The sequence below is a fragment of the Suricata suricatta genome, chromosome 4 (genome assembly GCF_006229205.1).
Source record: "Suricata suricatta isolate VVHF042 chromosome 4, meerkat_22Aug2017_6uvM2_HiC, whole genome shotgun sequence".
Lineage (NCBI taxonomy): Eukaryota > Metazoa > Chordata > Mammalia > Carnivora > Herpestidae > Suricata > Suricata suricatta.
The window spans coordinates 114,908,681-114,932,233 of record NC_043703.1 but is presented as its reverse complement, the minus strand read 5'-3'; the positions used below and the strand labels follow the sequence as shown (position 1 = coordinate 114,932,233).

The 23,553-nt window shown below is 53.8% G+C and overlaps 1 protein-coding gene across 1 annotated transcript in view; it reads right to left on the bottom strand.

The window, feature by feature from the left end:
- Positions 1-18,287: 18,287 nt before the first annotated feature.
- The window catches only part of DYSF (dysferlin), a 209,043-nt gene continuing 203,777 nt past the window's right edge, over positions 18,288-23,553 (bottom strand). The window contains exons 53-54 of the mRNA XM_029938519.1: positions 22,209-22,356; positions 18,288-18,567 (exon numbers count right to left, since the gene is read on the bottom strand). Coding sequence (XP_029794379.1) covers positions 18,529-18,567; positions 22,209-22,356 — 187 coding nt within the window. The 3' untranslated portion in view covers positions 18,288-18,528. The remainder of the gene's footprint in view (positions 18,568-22,208; positions 22,357-23,553) is intronic.

The window sequence follows — 23,553 nt, the reverse complement described above, 5'->3', positions numbered from 1 at the left end:
CCCCTCCTACCGTCCCTTCCCATCTGCTCCCAATAACTCCAGCTAACATCTCCCAGCATGCTTTTCACCTCCTAGTCCCTGCAGGAGGACTAAGGAGGCACGACACCCCCCCCACCCCCACATTCTGGTCCCAACGCAGGGTGTTAACAAGGAACAGGTTTTCACCCCAGCTGTGGGCTGGGCTCTCAGACGGGAGTTTCCTCCCTCCTGCCTTCTCCTTTATTCTTCAAATGGTCCAATTTCCCCAACAGATGCTGGATGTTGAGAGGAGAGAGGCAGGTGGGGAAAGTGAAGGCTTCTTTCTGGAGTGGAGATGACAGGGAGGGGAGGAGAAGGTGGGTGTTGGGGAGGCAAGGGGGACACATCCTCTGAAGGCGCCTGGGGAAGAGGCAGTCCAGAGGTGAGGGGAGGTCAAAAAGAGGTCCAGCCCACAGTCCTGGAGGGCACTCTTGTGGGAGGGATGGATGCTGAGGTCCTCCTACCAACCAACCCTCAGTCTCACCTCCTGCCTCCCCCACCCGCCCGCTTTCACAAGCCCTGGGGAGAAGTCTTTGCCCGTAAAGTCTTCCCAGGGAGTCCCCACACTCCACTAGGACTGACCACAACACCCTTGCCCCCACTTGCCCAAAACAGCCTCGTAGGGTGCAGGGGCACTGGCTTGCACAGGTCTATCCATCTGCTGCCCCAAAGGCAGCATCTGCCTCGTTTGTCTATCCTTCTTACACAGCTTCTGCGCTCAGCATACAGTCCATAAATGCTGGTTGACTGACTGAATGGCTACATGAATGCAGGGGTGGTGCTCACACAAACTGGCAACCTGGGAGACTGAGTGTGGAGTCCTGTTTTCTCTCCCCCCCTGCTTGGCTATTCAGGTTTAGGCAACTTCCTTGCTGCCTCTGACCTCAGGGGGTTGGACTAGATGCACGGAGAGTGGGGGTGCTGCTGTCTCCCCAGCATGTAGTATCCAATGGGCCATGGCTGAAAAGTGCACACAGGAACTGCTTTGCAACTCCAATGGCCTCCCCCAAGCGTGGGATCCAACCTTTCCCTGGGAATGCCCCCCACAGACATCACTGGGGAGAGGGCTAGTGAGTAGTCCAGGGGCAGAGCAGCTCTATGGACATAGCCCCGGACAGGCCAGGATTTAATTTGCTCCTCAGAGGCCATGCAGGGGTTTCCCAGGATTCTGCATGGCAGGAACACCATGAGAGGCTCCCCCAAGGTCTGGCTGCCCTTGCCAGGCCAAAGGAAGATGCAAGAGACAAGGCAGCATCCTACAGCCATGCTCTCAGTGAGAAGGGGTGGTTTCCAAACCAGAGCCCTGACCTCACACAGGTCCCAGGGCTACCTCCTCTGCCGTTGGTCTCTGCCCCTGAGCACTCTAACAACTCAGGAAGTGAAGGGGACTGGAAAGACCTCTCCTCATACGGTTTCCCCATGGGGGTCATTGTAAACTAGGAGCCTTGAGAGGGCAATGTGTCCCCACCCCTAAAGAAGTAGAGTTCTAGTGGGCAAGCAGAGGCATTCTCAGAGCTCCAAAAGTCCAACCTCCTGGGCCACCTCCTCCAGGAAGCCTCCTCTCATAGGGAAGTCCTTGTGTTCTGTGGCCATTCCTTGGCCCTCAAGGGCAGGGGCAGAGCTACTGCCATTTACTTGCTTTCCCTGGGGTCTGGAAGGCAGGTAGCACTGTGCCCAGTTACTAATTAATGTTCCTCCTCCTACAGTACCCCAGTCAGCACCCCCACCCCATATGCCCTAGGAAATTCAGTGGGTCCCAGGGTCTCCATGCTTCTAGCCCACTGGGGCTTGCCATGCTCCCAGCCTCTGCTGCGTTCTCCACCCAGTCCCCGGCACACAGGGCCAGCGCTGCTTTGTCTGGAGAACACTGATGTTCATGCTTTCCTGGGGCATCCAAGCTCTGCTGTTCTCCCTGAAGTCCTCAGAAAAATCCTTCCAGTCCTCCTAGGACTGCCCTGCCCGCCAGCAGCCAGCTTGCACCGCCTCCAGCATCAGCACCGCTGCCTTCTTCTCCATCATCTCTCTTCCTCTCCTGGCAGGGCCTAAGCTCAAGCTCTTCCCCCACAGCAGCTCCCACAGGAATCAGCCTGCCTGGGGGTCTCTTGCTCTGTTCTTGGTCAGACCCCACATGCCCACCTGAATGCCCTTGAGTCTCAGCTGGGACTAGCCCTTGCTACCCATGTCTCTCTAGTGTTTGCCCTACATTCTAAGTGTCTCCCTGGACAGGGGCTGTGTCTCCACCATTTGACCGTGGAGGCTTCAATTCCCCCATTAGAATATGTGCTCTCTAAGGGCACTGCCTTCACTAATTTTATGTCCCTTCAAGCTCAGGGGCTAGTCATCTGAGGCTCCCTGAGAGCAAGGATCTTGTCTCCCACATTGGGCATGGAGCTACGAGCAGCAAAGACCCTCTCTGTCCCTGGATGGTCTATGCCTCTCCCTCCAATCTATGGGATCCCTAAGGGAGAGAATGTACCTCTCCCATTTGACCTGTGTCTCCCTGCTCAGACTAGTTTGCCCCCAATGGAGCAGGCTTAGCTCCATAATTCACAGGACCCAGTGCAAAATAAAAATGCAGGGCCCCTTATTCAAAAAGTATTAAGAATTCCAGGCAGCGACAGGAGAGTGTTAAGGCAAAGGCAGGGCTCTTCTCGGCACAAGGCCCTGGGCAACAGGTCACACATCCATAAAGCTGGCCCTGTGAGGAGGGACCCAGGCCTCCTCTCTGAGGTGGAGGGCAAAGAGCTGAGAGGCTGGACTGGCACAAAGCCAAAGGGAATGGGAAGAGACCTGTAGGGGAACAGTGCAGGCCCGAGACCTGGAGGAGGGACCCACAGGGTCACCTCCAGGAACAATGGGGCATACAGGAGCAGCCGGGCTTCTCAGCAGGGTCCTGACGCCAGGCTCAGCCTTGCGATTCATGCTCCAGTCACTGAGCGAGCACTGGCAGGGGCTCAAGTAGGAGAAAGTTGAGGTTGCGGAGGTGGCCGTGGTGGAAACATCTATTTTTACCCATGCGGGTGGGGAGGCAGGTCAGTGGTGGCTTTGAGTGAGTCCCACAGCAGCCACCACAAGGGCCAATGAGGGCCTAGGCTGGGGCAGTCATGAAGGAGGGGGGGCAGGCAGCCCATGGCAGCTGAGGGCCACCCAGGCAGCCCACCAGAGGAGCACCAGGTCAGCCTGTGTTGTGCCAAGAATCAAGATAGCCTCCCAAAAAGAGCCCCAGGAGGGCACTGCATCTATCCCCAGTTCTGCTGCCCCAACACTCCAGGTCCTTGCGGTCTGACACAACTGGCCTAGAACAGAGCCAGAGACCCATGGAGCCTAGCCCCCAACGCCCCAACCAACTCCTAATTAAGGACCATCACCTGTTTCCCCCTAGGTCCCTAAGGATGCTCTGGCCCATCCAAATTGGTAAGGGTACAGGAAGGAAGAGAGAGTCTTGGCTAACTTACCCTGACAGGGACACCTGCTCAGTTACCCTCAGCTGGAAGTAGAGCACGGGTTAGCCTCTAAATAAGGAGCCAGGAGACGTGGTTGCTAAAGCCAGTGAGTAAAGCACTGGTGGGAGGATTTCAGGCTCTGCTCCAGCCTGGCATACCACTTGGGTGGCCCCTACCCAGCCTCTAGGTGAGGCCAGCTAGTCCCTACCCCCTGCCTCTGACAGCTGGCATTTGAGGCCCCCACCTGTCCTCCCCGCTAAGGGAGATACTGGGTGCTGAGGTGTTTACATCACATAAACCTAACCACGCTCGTCAAGACAATTTGTGGCTCCCCCAGAGTAATGAAAACTCAAACGCCTTCTTGTGCAGATCCAGGCTGGGCTCCCAGCCACAAACCCTGGATCCACTTCTAACTCCTGGACTCCTCTGGGTCCCTGCCAGCCTGGGAGAGGAAGAGGGACCCCTCCCCTCCCGCTCTGCTCGCCTCTGCCTACGCTGCTGGGCTACCCCAAGGAAGGCAAGCAACCAGCCCCTTGGGCAACCTGCTAAGACTGTGCCAGGAGAGGACACGGGTCCCCTGTCTGCGGGAGACCCCAACTGGGTTTGGGGAAGCCATGCACAGCCCTCTCGAGCCATGTATACTCCCGTTCTGGGCACGCTCCTTCTTCATTTAAATACAGTCTACCATCCAAAGGCCACTGGGCTCCCTCCTCAGCCACTCTTCCTGATCCATCACCTCTTTGACATCATAGCAAACACTTCTGTAGGCTTCCTTCCTCCCTGTCACCTCTTCCAGGTGAGAAGGGTGGGGGCAGGAGTCCTGGGGCAGGGGCTACTCTGGAGGCTAGGGCAGGGGTGGAGAGGAGAGAACTGAAAAGAATGGCCACACGGCTGCACTGCCTGTGTCCCACACAGCCCCGGGGAGGGAGTGCCATCTATATCGGTGTCCTTAGGGATAGGGTCCTTGGACGTGTGCAGTATACAACTTGTGCAGCCTTCCCAGACAGCCCTGTCAGCTTCTAAGGAACAAGAGGCAGGGCTGGGCTCCCCCAGGGGGCCATTGCTCACTCTTTATAGGTCTTCTGAGCAGACCTGAGGCTGTCCCCTAACAAGTCCTGCCTGTTCCATGGGGCCCAGCAGATTCGGATCTAGCTCATAAACCACAGAGGTCTGAGTGCAGACAGCCGATGGGAGGAAAGAAGGCGCTGGCCCCGCCACCAGCTGGGGGAGGGGGAGGGGAAAGGGGGCTGTAGACAAATGGTTTTTACACTTTGAGTTAATGAGGGTCAGGCAGGGGCACCCACTGGCAAGAGAGGAGAAATGAGAGGAAAAGTTGGGGGAGGGGGCAGGAGGAGGAGGGGAAAGGACTCCAAATAAGGGAGGCGAGCAGAACACTTACACTGTCATAAAAACCTCTGAGAGACACACGCGCACACGGACCAGGCCAGCCCCACAGGAGCTCCCAGAGCCCCGCTGTGTCCCAGGCCTGGCGCTGGACGCCATGAGGCAGCTGTCTCCAGGCCCTTTCACAGCAAACCCCTATCAGTGCAAAGTCCACACTCCCAACATATCTCTCTCTCCATAAATTACCTCTAGTCTGCTGCCACGGATTCATTTCTCAGGGCACACTCTGTGCTTAGAACAAGGTTTGGTGCAGGTAATGGATGTAAATCCTAATTTCAACTAGTCCGCGTGATATCTCAGTCTGTATCACTGACCTCTTGTCAGATCTGATTAGGTGCTTGTGTTTTCACTTCCTAGGACAGCTTGTCGGATGAGTGCTGGTGGGGTAGGAGATATGCACGTCAGCTGGGCCAGGCATTTCTGCTTTGCCTTGTTACTGCACCCCGCTAGTCTCTTCTGTCTGCGTTGTTAGTTTGTCTTCCACTGGAGGGTGTCATGGCAGGAATCTGGCTGAGCCGCGTGGCCATTTTTGTGAGGGCTGTTTTAGTTCAATCAGATCATGTAATCTGTAAATCCTCTTAACCAGGCTCACTCCAAACACTGATAAGAGTGATGCCACCAAGAACCCCCTCAGGATACCTATTTCCTTGGCATAAAACCTGTACCGTTCTGTCACATGTCATATGAGGAGTCCAGGATCAATCTGACCATTACATACTAGGAAAAAGTAGTAGCTTTGATTTTGTAAATATTTTCTTTTCATACCCCAGTGAAGTATTGTGAGCCTCCTGTGGTCTGTGGAGACCACCCCAGGGGGAGGGGGCGAAACACACAGGTGGAGGAGACATTTAATTTTTTTATTATTTTTTAAATTTTACTTATTTTGAGAGAGAGAGAGAGCATGCAGGGGAGGGGGCAGACACACACACACACACACACACACACACACACACACACACAGAATCCCAAGCAGGCTCCGCATGATCAGCACAGAGCCTAGTGTGTGGCTCGAACTCATGAACTGTGAGATCATGACCTGTGCCAAAATCAAGAGTCGGACACTTGACCAACTGAGCCACCCACGTGCCCTGAGAAAACATTTTATATCCCCTTAAAGACTTAGCCTGCGGTAAGAGAAGAACATGTGAAAGAAATATTTAAAAATGAACATCTACCATGTGCCCCATTCTCCATTCCTGCCCTCTGGACCTCACGGTAGCCCTCTCAAAGGAGCTACGACAAGTCCACATTTAAAGGGGGAACAGAACTTCCCCAGGCCTCACAGATGGTGGGGAAAGAAACCAGAGAGGTGGGGGTCAAATTCAGGCTGATCTAAATACTACTATAAGAGTAAGCAGGGAGGTGGCAAGGGCCCTGAAGGAGACATAAGGCATGAAAGCGAGGTCTCTGAGCCTGCCTGGGTGGAGAAATCAGAGGCAGCCTCATGAAGGATGCAAAGGAGGTTTTTCACAACTGGTGATGCTCAGAAAGGCTCCCTCATCCATATGGTACCTACACTCCCACCTCCCCGGGGGTTCTCCCCTGACACCCCCTGCCTCAGCACCTCGCAGCCTTTCTGCAGCACTCTCTGGAGAATCAGCAGCCTGCAGACTCTCAGGACTTTGCCATGGGGGCAGGTGATCCTGGGCTCCCCCCACTGTGAATCATGTCCCTACAATGCCTCCCCCCCAAACCCACCCCAAGCCTTTGTGGGCAGGCTGGAAGTCCAGAATTTCCTTCTTCCATAAGCAGCACTGTTTGTGGACAGCTGTAGGGAAAACACAGTTTTCTTAGTAAATCCTCTCTCCTCAGTCTTGCCAGTGATTCAGCCTTTGTCAGGGTCAGCCAAGAGACCTGAAAGGCTCCTGCCCTCGACGAGGAAGCAGGGACCCACTCGCTCCACCCAGGCCCCTGTGCCGACCTCTGGCATCCTGAGGCATCCTTCCCCACCTCATATCCCAAGGACTGCTTAACACTTCAAAATAGCCTCCCAGAATGGCCAGTGGAAGCGGGGGTGGGGGGAACATATGGACAGATTTTCCAAAAGAAAAGGAAACTACCTAAAGGTCCATCAACAGGGGCCTGGCTAAATAAACTGTGGCTTATCCAAATGGTAGACTAGTACAGAGCTACAAAACCATGATGTAGCGGCACGCTCAGTGATGTGGATGGAGAGTCAGTATAGTGGTTGCAAGCCACTGTGTACAATGAGATCATATTCTTTAAAAATACTAACATATATTGCATACTCACATGGAAAATTCTAGAGATACCTATGTGCCAACAGTGGTTCCTTCTGGGTAATAGGATTAGTGGCTCTTTTGTACTCTTTCTGTTGCTTGCTGTTCTCTCAAATTTCTATAATGAACACATAATACTTTTGTAATAAGACAAAAACCAATAAAAGCTATTTTTAAAAATAAAATAAATAGTCACCCTTGCCCATCTGGAAAGAGTGTGTTGCCCAAATCCCCAGCAGGGGTTACAGTGGGTAGTGAGGAGTGTGAACATTGGAAGCATTCCCCCAAGTGGCCAACCGTGGGAAAGAAGACAGTCAAGGAGTTTCTGGGCCACACTTAGCCTAGCCTAGAGCGGGTAAGGGCACCTACGTCATTCCCAGCAAGGGCAACACAGGGACGGATAGGAATGAACTAGGTGACACTTGCCGAGATGCTGCCTTCCCTGGTTTGGAAGAGTTGAAGATGAGCTGTAAAACCAATGATAGCCAACTCTCAGGCAGTGAACAGTATGACCAGACCAGCAAGTCAACTCCTTCCTGCCTCAGGACCTTTGCATTTGCTGTACCCTCTGCCTGGAATGCTCTCGCCCAGGTTTTGCATGGCTCACTCTCTCACTTCAGCCAGTTTTTACTCTGATATTGCATTCTCAGAGGGCTTCTCCCCAGACCCTGTGGACAAAGTCCACTCCCCATCCACTGTCATTTTTATCTCCTCCCCCTGCGTCATTTTTCCTCCTCATGTTCACTTCTTGCTACCTGATATTGTTTATTGCCTGGCTGCCTGACTGGGAGCTTTTACAAGGGCAAGAATCTTGTGCTTAGAGCAGAGCCTGGGCGCACCTCACAGTGCCCATGCCACCTCCAAGCACAACTGCCCCTTCTGGACTATGCCTACTCCACGGGAAGGGGCTCTGGGTCCAGCTGAAAGTCACGAGCTGTGAGATTGGCGGTTGGCAGTGGAGTGCCTGGGCCTGTGACAGGGCAGGGGCGTGGTGTGCAAGGAACAGTCACTCTGGGTCAGCATGGCTGGCCTTGCCTCGAATCAGCAGCTGTGTGGCCTGTCTGAATCTCAGTTTTCTGGTTTCTAAAATGAGGTTCAAAACAGCTCCTTCTCAAAGACAAGGATTGAAGGTGACAGCGTGCCTTGTACAGCACCTGACTTGCAGCTGGCACTCAGTAGCCAAGGGCTCCCCCTCTGACCAGCCTCCGACTTCACCCTCACCCCTGAACTGAGCCAACTACAGAGGCCAGGGAAGAGCTCCCCCCAGGCCCCCTGTCCCAGGCTTCCCTTCCCTTGCTGGGAACGGGAGAGCAGAGCTGCCCCGTGGGGAAGGTCCATCCTGGCCTGGCAAGATGGGGGCCCCAGGCGGCTGAGACAGCCTGACTGAGCAGGGAGTGCAGCCGCCCCCACCCAGCGGCCCGCGGGGAGGGCAGGCACCCGGCCCCTACGGCTGGCACTGACGGACCAGGGGCTGACAGAGCCAGCCTTCCCTCTCTCTGTCTCTCTTCCTCTCTCTGTGTCTCTCTGTCTCCATCCCTGCCTCCCTCACACACACACACACACATACGCCACACACACATACAACACCACACACCATACACACATACACACCATACACACACCACACACACCTACCACGCTCACACACCATGCACACTACACAATACACACCATACAGAGACATCATACTCAAGTCACACACACACACACACACACCACACACATACACACCATACACACACCACATACACATGCCACACACACACACATATACATCATACACACACCACACACACTACATGGTACACACCACACACCACGCACAGTACACACCACACATAGATACCGCACACCACACACACACACACCCACCACAGACACACGCCACACACACTACACAATACACACCATACATAGATACCACACCTACCACAGACACACACCACACACACACCACAAACGCACACCACACAAACATACCATACATCACACACACACAAAACATACACACATACACACATCCCCGCCTGCCTGGCCTCCCTCTCTGGCCTCCTCCCTCCTATTCTCTATGGTGGAGGTGTTCCCTGAGGCCCATTTTTCTCATTCTTCTGGCAGCCTGAGCCTAACTGTGAAAATCCAGCTCTCCCTGGCCAGGCCCGGGTTACGTAAGAGGCCCCAGAGCCCCTACCTCCTGGGCAAACAGGGGCAGCTCTCAGCTCCCACTTCAAGCCTCTCTGCTCAGGGTCACCGGGGCCATTCCTCCCTGCCTCCTCCCTCCCAGCCTCAAACTCCCTTTACTGCCCACTCGTGATGCCCCCACGCAAAATCCAATCTCCTCCAATTCACCCCTCCTCTCTCAAAACCAGCCTCACCGACCTTCTTCAGGAATGAATGCTCGTGGACTCAAAGGCACCCAACTCCCCCATCCCTGCAATCCCGAGAGTAACTCAATTCCCCCACCTGCCGCTTACCAGAGGACCACCCCTCCGTCTGAGAGGGGATGTGCTTCATTCCTGGTGTGGGACAGACAGGAAGTCCCAAATCTCCCACGACTGGAAGGAAGGAAGGGTATTGCCAAGGAGAGGCTGGTCACATCTCCCCTCAGCAGGCTTCTCAAGAAACATTCGCCCCCAGGCATACATGCCAGCCAAGCCCCCTGATGGTATGGGTCTGAGGGAGGTGAGTCTAGCTTGAAGGAGCAGACCCTCACTAATGGAGCTCACAAAGGGTGGATAAACCAAAATGCCAGTGTGGAAGTGTCTGTCCGGTGGGTGGCACAGCTGGCATCACGACACGCCCACTCCCTGTAAGCAGGCCTGCTGGGAGCCAGAACAGCACCAGAGGTTTGCCCGCGAGTGAGGAGGGACAGGGATAAATTCAAAGCTTCATAGAGGTTTGGGGGATGGAAAGCCTCGCCAGGGGCTAGCCAAGTCTCCCTTCCCTGGACATGGTCAAGGTGGGTGTCTGAGACTCACACGGTTCTCCCTAGAAGGGTGAACACGTGCTGCATGAAGGCTTGCCCGGCCCTGGGACCAGACACCTCATCAGGGAGCCTTTGCCAGCCTGCACTCTTGTCCTGCATGCAGTCACTTCCTAGTTCAGCGCTGAGGGCAGCTCTGTTTCCACCAGTGCTACGTTCTTGGACGGCACCTTGCTGCCGCCCCAAGGTTCAATCCGTGTGGGGGACCCAGGAATGACTGCAACTCTTTCCTGGACCCTGGACAGCAGGGAAGGGAAACGAGGGTGTGGATCAAGAAGGGTCCCCTGCCCTGTCCCATTTTCCAGGCTCAGCCACGTACTTACTTGTCCCCTCATTTCAGTAGCTGGCAGAGAGTCATAATTGAATTTGCAGTAGGGCTGAGAATGAAAAAAAAAAAAACCTTTACATGTCTGGGATTAATTTATCCCTGATGATGGCCACATTCACACGCTCCTTTCTGCTTAGGTTTCCAGAGCATTCTGGCTGACAATGTGAAACACACACACACACACACACACACACACACACACACACACACGGAGAAAGCATGTGTGCCCTGAGTGCACGCTGGGAGTGTGCGTGTGCTGGTATTCGTGACTGTGTCTGAAAGCACGGGGCTCCCGGGGTGGGTCTGGGCATGACGGACGCAGCTGGCTGCATGAGGGCATCTGTATGGGGCAGAGGGAGTCTTCTAGGGTGCACATCCATAGGGATGCCCAGTCTGGTCATTTGTGGGCAACTCTCCTGCAGCTAACCCGGAGCCAAAATGAGGCCATACCGCTTTGCTGCAAAAGGAAAGCCCGGATGTGGTGGCACAATGAGCACTGCCAGGGCGTCAGGGGAGCCTCACAGCTTCTCCCACCCCCGTCCTCCTGCAGAGAGCAGCAAGCCCAGTCCCCGCTGGACAGAGAAAGGGGGTCACCACCACCCACACTGGAGGTGCCCCCCCAGAGGGGAGCCATCTCCCACCTGCCCTGTCTTCTTTAGTGCTCTCCCTCCTCCCCGACACCCAGGTCAGCACAAAGGTCCTTTTCAAAAACAACTGTGTTCGCTGTGTGTCAGGCACTTTGCATCATCTCGAGTAGTTCTGAAACACCTTGCTAGGGAAAGGCCCCCGTCATTCCATGCTGCAGATAAGAAAATAGAGGCCTACGGGAAAAGTGACTTGTGATCCACTGCTAAGTGGCAGAGGCAGGGCTTGAGCTTCTGTGTGCCTGCTGCTAAAGGCCACCCTCTGGTGAGGGGGATAAGGAGGGTGCTTGTGCTGATGGGCACCAGGTGATGTATGGAGGTGTGGAATCACTATCCTGTACGCCTGAAGGTAACATTGCACTGTGTGTTAACTAACTGGCATTTCAATAAAAACTTAAAAAAAATAATAATAAAAGCCACACTCTAGCAAATCTCTTCTGACCAGGAATCTGTCAGGCTGGAGATCCTTCTAAGACTGAAGAAGACTTTTGGTCCTCGAAGCTCTGTTCCCAGACGGTATCTTCCAGGTGAGTTTGGGTCTCCACAGTGGGAGTGCTCACAGGGCAGGCTTCTTGCATTCTCACGTCCAAGGAGACCCAACAGGGGTGCCCTCCTGGGGTTTCAGACAGTATTATCCTTTTTTCTTCCCTGATCTGAAGTGTCTCTTGTCACCCCTTTCCTATTCTCTGGGTAGTGAGCCCGGATGGTAAAAACGCCCCAGGAAAAGGAGAGGAAAATGTAGATTACAAAGAGGTAAAATATACCAGCATTCCCCATCATAAGTGTAGGTAGGGATTTCTTTGTGGATTTTGGTCTTTTATCTCACCCTTGGTTCTTGGTCAAGTTCCTTTTGAAAAGATCCCAGAACATCTCTGCCAAAGCCAGCGATAAAGGTAAGAGTTTCCTACATAGGCCAGAGCTGGGAAAGGGATGGTGTGGGCCCAGGAGGCTGGGGATAGGGCCACAGGTAAGCTTCTGGAAGGCCCCGCAGGGACCCCCTGTGTCTGCAGGAGGAAGGGGCAGCCAGGCTCTGGCCCCAGGCTGATGGTGGACACATGGGGAACCAGCCAGACTGGGGCAGCACCCAGCCCCTCTGCACAGAAATGGAACCAGCCACGGCCCCCAGCTCCACCCCACCCCCAGACACACACAAGCCTGCCCTGCAGAGCCAGGAGGAAACATGGGGCCGGGGTAATCGATGGAGCCTACCGTGAACCACTGCGTTGTAAGGAGAATGTGACGTGAGGCTTCCCCAACTGGACTTGGGGGGAACAGGCAGGGGGGCTTGTCTGTCTCTTCCTCCCATATTCTGTTTCTAATAGAATAGGCCTGGGAGCCAGTGGGGAGGGCAGAAGGAGCCAGCTCTGGCCCCTGATGGAATGACAAGCCAGCAGAGGAAATGCTACAGCAGTTGCGTGAGGTTCTGCTCTCCTTCCTGTCCCCACTGCCTGCCACAGTTATTCTGTTCGTCTGTCTTGTCCCTCACCACGAATCTGTGTCTCTCTACATCTGTATCCTTTGTTGTCTTTTACACACACCCCATGAAAAACTGAGACCAAAACAAAGGCAGAGAAATGGTATGAAACCCACACTGGGCCAAGCCACAGGGAAGAGGAGCTGCAGCTGGGACGAAGGAACAGCAGCAAATGGGGAAAGAAGGGAGAGGGCAGTTCCCACCTGTCACGTCAGTATCTCAGCTGCCACTTAAGGACAAGCACATCAGGCTGAACCCTGGTCCTTACCCTGTTCTCTTCTGCAAGCAGGAAAGGTTTCCTGGGCTGTCCCCATGTTCCTGTCAGGGGATGCCCACCTGGCTCCTCTGGAAATCCCATAATCCTACATTTATGAAACACGTGGAGAAAGGATTGAGACAAGTTTGAGTTCCCTGGAGGTGGGAGCAAAATGGGGAGGGGTGTGTGGGCCCAGCAGCAAACCAGGGCTATGCTTATAGCTTTTTCTATCTGTCCAACCTCCCCATCACCCTTCCTGGGCTGTCCACATAGCCATGGAAAAGGAATAGAAAATGGTGTGTGTGTGTGTGTGTGTGTGTGTGTGTGTGTGTGTGCGCGCGCGCGTGTGTGTAAGCACACACACACATATATGTATGCAATATGTGCAGGCAGAACATCTCTCTCTAAAACACTGACAGAGAAAGTAAAGGCAAGGAGCCCAGTATCTGGATACAAAGGGCTTATCAAGTTTTACTGAACCACTTTTTTTTAAACAGTTTATTGTCAAATTGGTTTCCATATAACACCCAGTGCTTCTCCCCATGAGTGCCCCCCACCATGACCATCACCCCCCATCCTCCTCCCCCTTCAGTCCATGGTTTGTTTTCAGTATTCAGTAGTCTCCCTTGATCTGTGTCCCTCACTCTCCCCCGCTCTCTTTCCCCCTTCCTCTCCCCATGGTCCCCTGCCAGGTCTCTCCTGTTAGACCTATGAATGCAAACATATGGTATCTATCCTTCTCTGCCTGACTTATTTCGCTTAGCATGACACCCTTGAGATCCATCCACTTTGCTACAAACGGCCAGATTTCATTCTTCCTCATGGCCATGTAATACTCCATTGTATATATGTACCACATCTTCTTGATCCACTCATCAGTTGGTGGACATTTAGGCTCTTTCCATGTTTTGGCTATTGTTGACATTGCTGCTATGAACATTGGGGTACATGTGCTCCTATGCATCAGCACTTCTGTATCCCCTGGATAAATCCCTAGCAGTGCTATTACTGGGTCATAGGGGAGTTCTATCAATAGTTTTTTGAGGAGCCTCCACACTGTTTTCCAGAGCGGCTGCACCAGTTTACATTCCCACCAACAGTGTAGGAGGGTGCCCGTCTCTCCACACCCTCGCCAGCATCTATAGTCTCTTGATTTGTTCATTTTAGGGACTCTGACTGGTGTGAGGTGGTATCTCAGTGTATGAACCACTTTTTTTAAACATTTATTTTTGAGAGACAGAGAGACAGAGTGTGACTGGGGGAGGGGCAGAGAGGGAGACACAGAATCTGAAGCAGGCTCCAAGTTCTGAGCTGTCAGCACAAAGCCTGATGTGGGGCTCAAACTCACAGACCATGAGATCATAACCTGAGTTGGAGTTGGAAGCTTAACTGACTGAGCCACCCAGGTGCCCCTTTACAGAACCATTTTTTATTATTTATTTTTTAATTTTTTAATGTTTATTTATTTTTGAGACAGAGAGTGACAGACAGCAAGTCGGAGCAGGGGCAGAGAGAGAGGGAAACACAGAATGCGAAGGAGGCCCCAGACTCTGAGCTGTCAGCACAGAGCCCGACTTGGGGCTAGAACTCACAGACTATGAGATCATGACCTGAGCCGAAGTCGGACACTCAACCAACTGAGCCACCCAGGTGCCCTTGAACCATTTTTTAACAGATGAGAGTTTTTTTCTTGCAGCAAGAGTGGGTCTCAAACGTTGAGAGCTAACTGAATTTCAAAACATAAAGATCCATTTTGAAATGGCTCTGAGAGCCCAGCTATTTAAAGAGAACTCTCAGTGAAACCCTAGGTCAAGTCAATCCCTCCCATGAAGGAAGCAGATGTCTCATTAAGGACTGTGATGCGATTTCAGTCCTGGAGGCACAGACTGGGGGGGGGGGGGGGGGGTGAAGGCAGCGAGAATCACGTCTGCTGGTTTGCAGTGGTGGCTGCCTACCAGAGCAGGTCAGAGAAAACACCCCCAGGGAAGGGCCAAGGAGAGACCTGAGTGATGGGCAAAGGCCAGGCCTGAAAACAGTTCCACTTAGCACAGCGGAGGGAAAGGCAACAGATGACACGAGAGAGGCAAGCGAGGAGAGGCCTCTGGAGGAGCCCTGCGCCATTGTGGCTGATCTCCCTCCTGAGGACGGTGGAGAACCAGGCCAGGCTCAGTTTCGCTGCTTGTAGACAGTGGATCATGGAGCAGAGAGGAGGTGGCTTGAAAGAAATGATCCTTGAGCTCCCAGGAGGTGGGTCCACTGGCGGCCTCACTGCAAGTGCAAGTGGTGTCACGATGGGAAGGGAAGTAGCTTGACTCAGAGAGCCTTGAGAGCCAGAGTCTGGGGTGCAGGGACGTCTTGGATAAGGGTTAGGAGGAAGCAAGGCTCAAGGATGCCTCCCACACATCCAGCTCCAGTGACCAAGCATCTGGAGGGAACAACAGGGCAGGAACTGTTCTCAGGGGGTGGAGAATGCAGACGCTGAGTGGGAGGTCTTGAGTTTGTGGAGCCTGTGAATGACCCCGGGGAGATGCCCCTTGGGTAAGACATTGGATAATAAGGGTCCAGCACAGAGCAGAAGAAGGGCTGGAGGGAAGGATTCCAGGGTCAGTAGCCTCTGGAGCACAAAGACATCGGAACATGTGAGGTTGCCGAGGAGATGTGCAATGTAAAAAGAACAGCGGGCCAGGGCAAGAGCTTGGGAACACCGTAGACCAACAGAGAAGGATGCCTAGAAAGACAGGAAAAAAGTCGAACAACCGAGATGTTGTGGAAGCCAAAGATTGAGAGTGTATCACGAAGCAGAGAAATAGTGCTGGCGGCTGCTCCTGAGAGGCCGGAAGGCTAAGTGGCCACAGACTGAACAACCAGGGCTAGATGGGCCCCAGTGCGAATTAGAAAAAGGTGCCCCTTCCTCAAGGTAGTTTACTTCTATCAGCAAACTACTGTAACATGCTGCTTTTATTAGAACAAAACACTTTACTGCCATCTGTAGGAAAATTGTTATAATAAATAATAAATGTATGATGTCTCAGATGTGGTGTGTGTGCAGGGTAGCCCTAGTTATTGGCGATGCAGTAAAAACAGTGTTCAGGAAAGCACGAAATTTGCCAGGGAGAATGCTGTGAGCTGTGGGTAGCACGCTACATAATCAACGATGGCTTAAACAATAAGGAGTTTATGACCCCCGTATAACAAGACGACTAGAAGTTAGGGCAGTTTCAGAATTGGTTCTTTCTCAACCAGGTGCTTGCCATCCTGTGGTGCTGGCTTTCTTCCTCAGGTTGGTCTCCTCATGATCACAAGGTGCCTGCCATAGTGCCAGTCATTACCTTTTTCCACAACAAGGTTAAAGATGTGTGTCCTTTTGTGTCTTTTGTTATTGGGGATAAGACTTTCCTAGAAACTTTCTCAGCTGCTTCCCCCCCCCCCCCCCCACCTTCCCCTCAAGTCTCACTGGTTATAAATGAGTCACATGCCTCTTCCTAAAACAATCACTGGCAAGGGGAATGGCATCACGGTGATGGTTTGATCTAATAAAACACTAGGGCTCGGGTGGGGCTCCTTTTTCAGCACTTGGCCGTGGGCAAAGCTGAACTGTATGAGGATTCTTTCAGCAAGGAGGAAAAGAGAGGAGTGTGCTACAGGCATAAAGTCAGGCCACAGCAGGTGGAGGGGTGGGTGCAAGGTGTGGACAGGGAGACACAAATGCAGAGGATGCTTTCTAGAATTTTGTGAAGGGAGAGGAGAGACCATAACTGCAGGGACACATGACTCTGCCCTACACATGTCTGACCTTTCTTGTCTAAAATTGACTTCCTGAATGGCACCAACACTCATGAAGCCAGACAGCTGAGGTTTATCCCATTTGGAATTTCTCTCCTCTCATACCACACTCACTCCTAGCCCTAACCAGTCGATCCCCTGAGCCTATCAAGTATAATGTTCAGTTATCTCTGGACTCTACTATCTCTACACCAACTTTCTCAACAGCAACAGGACTGACATTTCGGAGGGGAGTGTGGGCTGTTCCATATCTTGAAGGACGTTTAGCTCCTGGACGCCAGCAGTACCCTCACCCCACCCCACCTTCCAGACATGACAGTCAAAAACATTCCCAGGTACTGCCAAATATACCTTGAAGGGTAAGATTGCCCCTAGTTGAGAACCACTGCTCTGTGCCCACATGGAAATTCTTACAGATCTGTTATGGTTAGTCTTCACACACTCTGTTCCCTCTATTGTCTTTCCCACTCTCTGCCCTTGGCCTTGTAATCCCTGCTTATCAGCGCATGGTAATTGCCTATCTATTTGTCTTCTTCTCCCACTCAATGGTGAGATGTGGGAGGGCAGGAACCATCTTTATAAGCCAATGTTATCTTGATCAACATTGCATTTCTAGAGCCTGGCACTTTGCCTGGTGTGCAGATGCCCCCCCCCCCACATACTTCTTTAATGAATTAATGAAAGGCATGAATGAATTAATGAGTGAATGACTCCTACCCTGCCTTTCAGAGCCTCCCTAGCTGGACATTGAGGACTACTTCCAGCCTGAACCTCTCCTGAAGAGAGAATTATTTAGTGTTTGAGATACAGTTCACCCAGGAGGGTCCAGGACCTCAGCCCTGTGCCACTCAGGTGGAAGAAGGCAGAGCCTCAGTCTGGGTCCCAGAGCGAAGAGCAATGAAGAGCCAAGTGACCTGGGAGGGTCACTCTGGGGCCTTGGGGCCTGGGCCAGGGGAGCAGGCTCACAGCAGGAAATAGGAGAAGCCCTCCTGGGTAACAGAAGGGGAGGTGGCCAGCTGCTGTGCTCCAGAGTTCCAGCCCCTCCGGCAAGAGAGGCAGAGGCCTCTATTTTGGAAACACGATGTTTTCAAGCTCATTGCTTTTTCTCTAAGTATGTTCCTGCTGCCCCCGTAGGTTAAGCCTGATTCCTGCAGGAGACGACAGACCCGTAGCTAATGCTAGGCTTCAGACCACAAGAAAAAGGTGTGTTTGTGCAGGCCAGATCTTTAAAGCAGAGTAAGGAAGCAAAGGGACAGAGCCACAAGAAATCCCAAACGTGTAGGGGATAAGATCACAGCTAAAGGTCCTGGAGCCCTCCCTGCCTCGAGAGTTTCTGACCCAACTCTTTCCGTGGTGATCCACTTGTATCAAGTGGATCCTCCTCCTGGGCATGGTTGAAGAAACTAGAAGGGAAAGGTAATGGCCCACCTGTGCAGAGCACAACCTGGGAAAAGAAGAGGAGAAGCCTAAGTGAAGAGGGGCAGGGGGAAAGGGGAAGGTCCCAGAGAAACCAGAACATACTAGGTCTTTAGGCAGACCAGACAGCAAGCCTCAACCCCCTGCCCCCACCACCAGTCTTGTCAAAGGACAAAGTTGCACTCAGAACGCAGAGCCAGAGATGGCCCACACCCCACTCACACCCCACCCACCCAGACACGTCCTCTCCACAGTCACACCGCATTCAGCGACTATAGGGACACACATGCCAACAGGGCCCTGTGGTTCAAACTGTTTTATACTGAAATACATATGGACTGATCCAAAATGGGCTGGGTTGAGGGGGAGAAAGGGGGAACAGTGATGAAAGCGGGGGGTGATCCCAGGGCTCGATGTCACCCACGCTTGCAGCATGTGCCAGTCTGTCTGTCTGTCTCCCCTGGCAGTCCGGGCAGCCCTGGAGTTCTGGAGGAGCTCAGCTAAGCTGGGTGGAGAAGGCAGCCGGTCCCGGACCAGAGTCCTCAGCTGAAGGGCTTCACCAGCTTCATGGCAGCATAGTTCTGGAGGGAGGGAAGGAGCAGGGACAGGTGATGACACTGCCGAGGGGCCAGAGCTGGGAAAGGAGGCTCACCTCCTCAAACCAGCTGCCTGTGCCTTATCCTCACCACCCACCATGACACACTCAGCTCAACACCCCACCTCCCAGCCCTCTTGCCAATCACACAAGCCCAGCCCACCCCACCCCAGAAACTCTGCTTGCACCCTCCCACCTGGGGCCACAGCTAGCCGAATTGCTCTGACTTCTCCCTCACCAACCCAAGGCCCACTCCCGTGTTCTAACCACCTGCCAAGAGGATTCTGATCATCCCCTGGTCAGAGGCAGACCTGCCCTGGCCTCTTCCATCAAACAGGTGGCCTGAAGGCATGGTCATGATTCTCCCCGCCCCCCTCCCATACCCACTCCCCAACTTGGGAAGCCACATGAGTTCATTGGCCACCACACTTCTGTCCAGAAAACAGAGAAAGAGTGTTGGGGGGTGGTGTGTACAAGGATGACCTACCATGCAGATCAGGACCAGAGATGGGTCGCCCCTGATTAAGCCCTGCCTGCTGCAGGACTGACAAGAATCTCCCCTCCCCACTCCTCCCCCCAAAAAACCATGAAAACACATACAACACAACACAAGACTCCTAATTGGGACAGTATGTTCCCCAGCGCCGGCCCGGGAAAGCCAACTCTGGAAACAAAGCCGCCGCTCCTTCCCCGCCAGATCGCCTCCTGCCTCCCTACGCTGGCCTTGCTCCCGGCTGGCTCCGGTGGGGGGGGGGGGCGGTGAGGGGAGCTGGGAGGAATAAGAAAGGCTGCCCTCCATGTCCCCCTCCCAGGGCAATTTCCAAGACCGTGGGAAGTTAGGCCAACTGAAGGAGAGCAGTGGTGGCTTTGGCCTCTCTACCAGGCCCTCTGTCCCCAAGGCCTAAAGGCCAGGTGAGGGTCTGGGACCCAGCAGCTGATTGGGTGACTTGGCTGGAGGAAAGCAGGACTTGTCCAGGTTGTAGCAGAGACCTACAGACAAGAACAGTCTGCAGCCTCAGGTCTCAGCCGCCCAGACCCCTCACCTAGGATCTGACCCTCACAGAGAGTCAGAGCTGGTATTTTAAAGAGGACAATTTCCAGCAGCACTCAAGGAGAGTGAGGCCATAGCTGGGGGACGAGACAGGGGAGGGGCTCTGACCAGGGCTACTGGCCAAAGGGCTCCTCTGCTCCTGCCCACAGGGCCTGGGGCTAAGGCTGCCCCAGATACGAGGAAGGACCACAGGCTGACACTGCCTGGAAATCTCTCCCTCTCCTGGCCAGGTAGCAGGCCTTCCTTCCCCAGGCCCCTGAAGACCTGGGCTGCCACCCAAGTGCCCGGTAGGACAGGGCCCAGCTGGCCAGGGGCTGGAGCTAGTCACAGAATGGGCAGCGGTGACACTTTGGACCTGCCCCTGCTGGCTTCATTGTGCAGCACCCCCAGGGAAGGCAGAAGAGCTCCCCTGAGCACAGTGCTGTCACAGCAGGTCAGAGCAGTCCTAGCCCAGCCCCTCCCCACCCCCACTTAAGAGAAGAGAGCCTTGCCAGAGTCACACAGGAAGTCACTGGCCGAGCCAGAACCTAGCCAACATGTGACTGCAGGCACAGAGCTCCGTCCTGTACAGCAGTGAGGCACACACCTCAGCAAGTCCGGGGCAGATTGCCCTCTGCAGATGCAGCGCCAAGTCAGGACTCTGCATTTCCAGCCAGGACATGGAACTGCTGTTCCTCCTCAGACCACCTCCTTGAGGGGCTGGGGTCTGCACCAGCTCTCCTCTGCCTAAACTCCCCTGGCCAAGCCTCAGGATGGAGGGACCTGAACAGTGCCCTGTCCCTCATTCCCTGGATTCACTGTCTCGCCAGTGGCACAGAGCTCATCACTTTCTCCTTCACCCCCACAGCACTCCCTCACCTCCTGGAGACACACCCTGTGCTTAGTGAATGAAGGCTTCGCCTGAACTGAGTGGCATCCAGGTATGTCCAAAATGAGAGGAGGTGAGCCTGGGGACAGGCGGGTAAGGGGAACCATGCCTCCTGCCTTGGCAACCTGGGCCTCCCCAAATGGGGGTAAACACTGAGGCAGAGGCCTGGGCCTGACTCCTGATACCAGGCCACCCACCACATTCGCACATGCCCTTCCATGGCCCCGAATCTGTGATTTTGTGATTTTTGTCTTCCTTTGCTTCAAAAGGGCCCCCCAAACTGCACATGCTTCAGGGCCCTACAACCTGGACCCTCCCTAGACCACAGCCATATTTAGCCAATTGGCCATGACTCTTCCTGGAACACGTCTCAGCATGGCGCTCCAGGTGACCACAGCGAGCTTAGAGGGCCTGGCCTGCAGCCTGACACATCAGCCCTCCTGGCTCTAGACCCTCCTTTGTCACTTATGGCCCAGAGAGTAGCAGGACCCTGGATGTCCAGACCAGACAGAACTGCCATGCCTCACAGTCCATGGTATTAGGAACTGAAGTGGATGGCTTTGTGGTTTGAACTGTCTTCCTGGTAGGAGGTGCATACTGCTCATATAAGGCCTCGCCAACCACAGCGGGAGAGCGCTCTCCATCCTCCTCCTCCTCCTGGAGGAGTCACAAAGCAAGAAGCACACAGACAAGCAATTCCCAGAGCAGACTGCCCACTGTGGGGACAGTGCCCTTGGCCAGCAGCTTGGTGCTGAGCAGGACTGAGGCCCACCATGGCCGGCATCGTGAACTAGGAGCTGTGTGCAGATTGTCATGCAGACCTGAGCCAGTCCCTTCCCTTCACTGGCTGGCTGTTCCATGGCCATTAGAATCAGGGCGACATGGGGTTTATTATGCCATCCTCTCTACTTTTATATCAATTTGGAATTTTCATACGAGAAAGTTATTTTTTAATTTAAAGAACATTAAAAATCAAGAGAATACTGCAAGGTCTGAAGTCCCGGAGACACAGTGGGATGGGGGGCTGGAGCGTCTTCAGGGCTCCCCTGATGAGCTGTGAGGTGGGGAGGCACAGACAGGGAACAGAGCCCCTGATACTCCTCCCTGGGAGGGGCCCTATGAAGCTGGGGGTACAGCAGCCTCACTAGAGTGGTCCCTGCAGCTCTTTGCCAAGCATCAGCTGGCTTCTTACTAGTGCCACCGACGTTGCCCTGGTGAGAAGCTCCTGAGCCAGCCTCTTGCCAGCCCACACCTTCCCCCAATCCCAGCTCACTGCATAAGACAGGACATGCTCTACCAAGGTCCTCAGCTGGACACTGAGACCCTCTCCCAGCCCTAGGGCCTCCCTTCCTGTGGACCTCAGCAGGTGCCATTCTTACAAACAGAGGGGCCTTCACCTCCTCCCTGCCATCCATAGACCCACTTACACATGCTCCTTCAACAACATTCCCCTGCTACCCCTGCCCAAGGCGCCTCACCTTCTGCCAACATTGACTACAGATTCTACGGGCTTGCTTAGGAGAGCCGTAGCTCCCCACTGAGGGCAAAAACTCAGTTCCCCCCACTGGACTAAGAGTAGGACTTTGTCCCAAGGGTAGGACTTTGTCTCTACCAGATTGAGGACTCCCTAGAGGAGGGGTTATGTGTCCCTCATTAGACCAGGGGCTCTTCCACAGCAGGGTCTGGGCCTCCCCCGAGGCCTACTCACTGGGAAGGCATAGACGAAGATGCCCAGGAACAGCAGTAGGATGAAGAGAATGATGAAGAGAATGATGGCGCACCGGAACCGCCGCCATAGGATGAACTTCATAGTCTTGTACGGAGAGGTAAACCAGAGGAAGGAGGTATCAGGTCGCCTGGAAAGAAGACCCCAGAGGTCAGCAGGGTACCCCCTACCAGGGCCGCCTTCCACCCTGACCCTCCACTGTTCATCCCCAGAACACACCCAAGACTCGGGGCCCCCAGCCCTTTTGCTGTGCATCCCCTTGTCCTCTGAGCCTTTGCCACAACATGAGCCTCCCCCATGCTCTCCTCTTCTTCTCAGTGCCACCAAGCTCTACGCATCCTCAGAGACCCAGTTCCCAGCCATCAGCTCCCCTTCCTGACCCAGAACTTAATCACTGACTAGAGATTTGGGAGCCAGGCAGAGCCTCAAGGGGCTGCTGCATTAGGTAAGCTGTGGCCCACTGAGCCCCAGCTAAGCCAAACCACCTGCCTGGATGCACATGGCTGGTCCATGGCAGGGAAGGATGGTGGGAAGTGAACCCAGAAAGCTGATTTTCTCTCACTCACAGCCAAGAGCCTCACAACCTTCCCCTAGGTCATCTCCCAACTTAAAGAGCATGCAGGATGCTGTGTCTAAATAGTGGCTGTTTAGCCTTGCAGTGCATACCACAGGGTATACTGGGTCTCTTGCTTTTCAGTCAGATCCCAACATCCTAGGGCAGAGACATCTCTCACAGCTCTGTTGGCCCCATGGCACTGGGAACAGCACCGGAATCAAGTGGTCCATCTATGTCTAGTCCCACCTGAGCGGGGCTGTGGGGAGGGACCCAGCAAATACAGCTCTCTCCACTGTTCCCACAGCCATCCTGCCCCCCAGTAACTGCTTTCAAGCCTTCCACATCCACTGGATTGGTCTACATACTTTAGGGGCCTATGAGGTAGGGAAGGCAGGGACTCATAGATGTGAACATTAAGGCTGAAAGGATATTTGAAAGCCACCTTGACATCACAGGAAAGCCATGGAAGGCAGCTTGGTCAAGGTAAAAACCTTGATTGGGCTCCAGAGCCAATCAGAACAGGTGTGAGCATTTTAGCTTCACCACTTTCCTAGTGGAATGACCACTATTTAACTTTGCCAACATGATTTCCTCCTCTGTAAGATGGGGATAATAGTAACAACCCGTAGGGAAGGCTCTATTCCACTACATATACAGACCACGTGATCACATGCTCCACACACAACTAACAGCTACCCAACAGCCTCTGCTTCCTGAATGAGCTGAGGGGCCCGGTGTGTCCTGTAATGATGCCTGTCGCCTGCTCCTAAC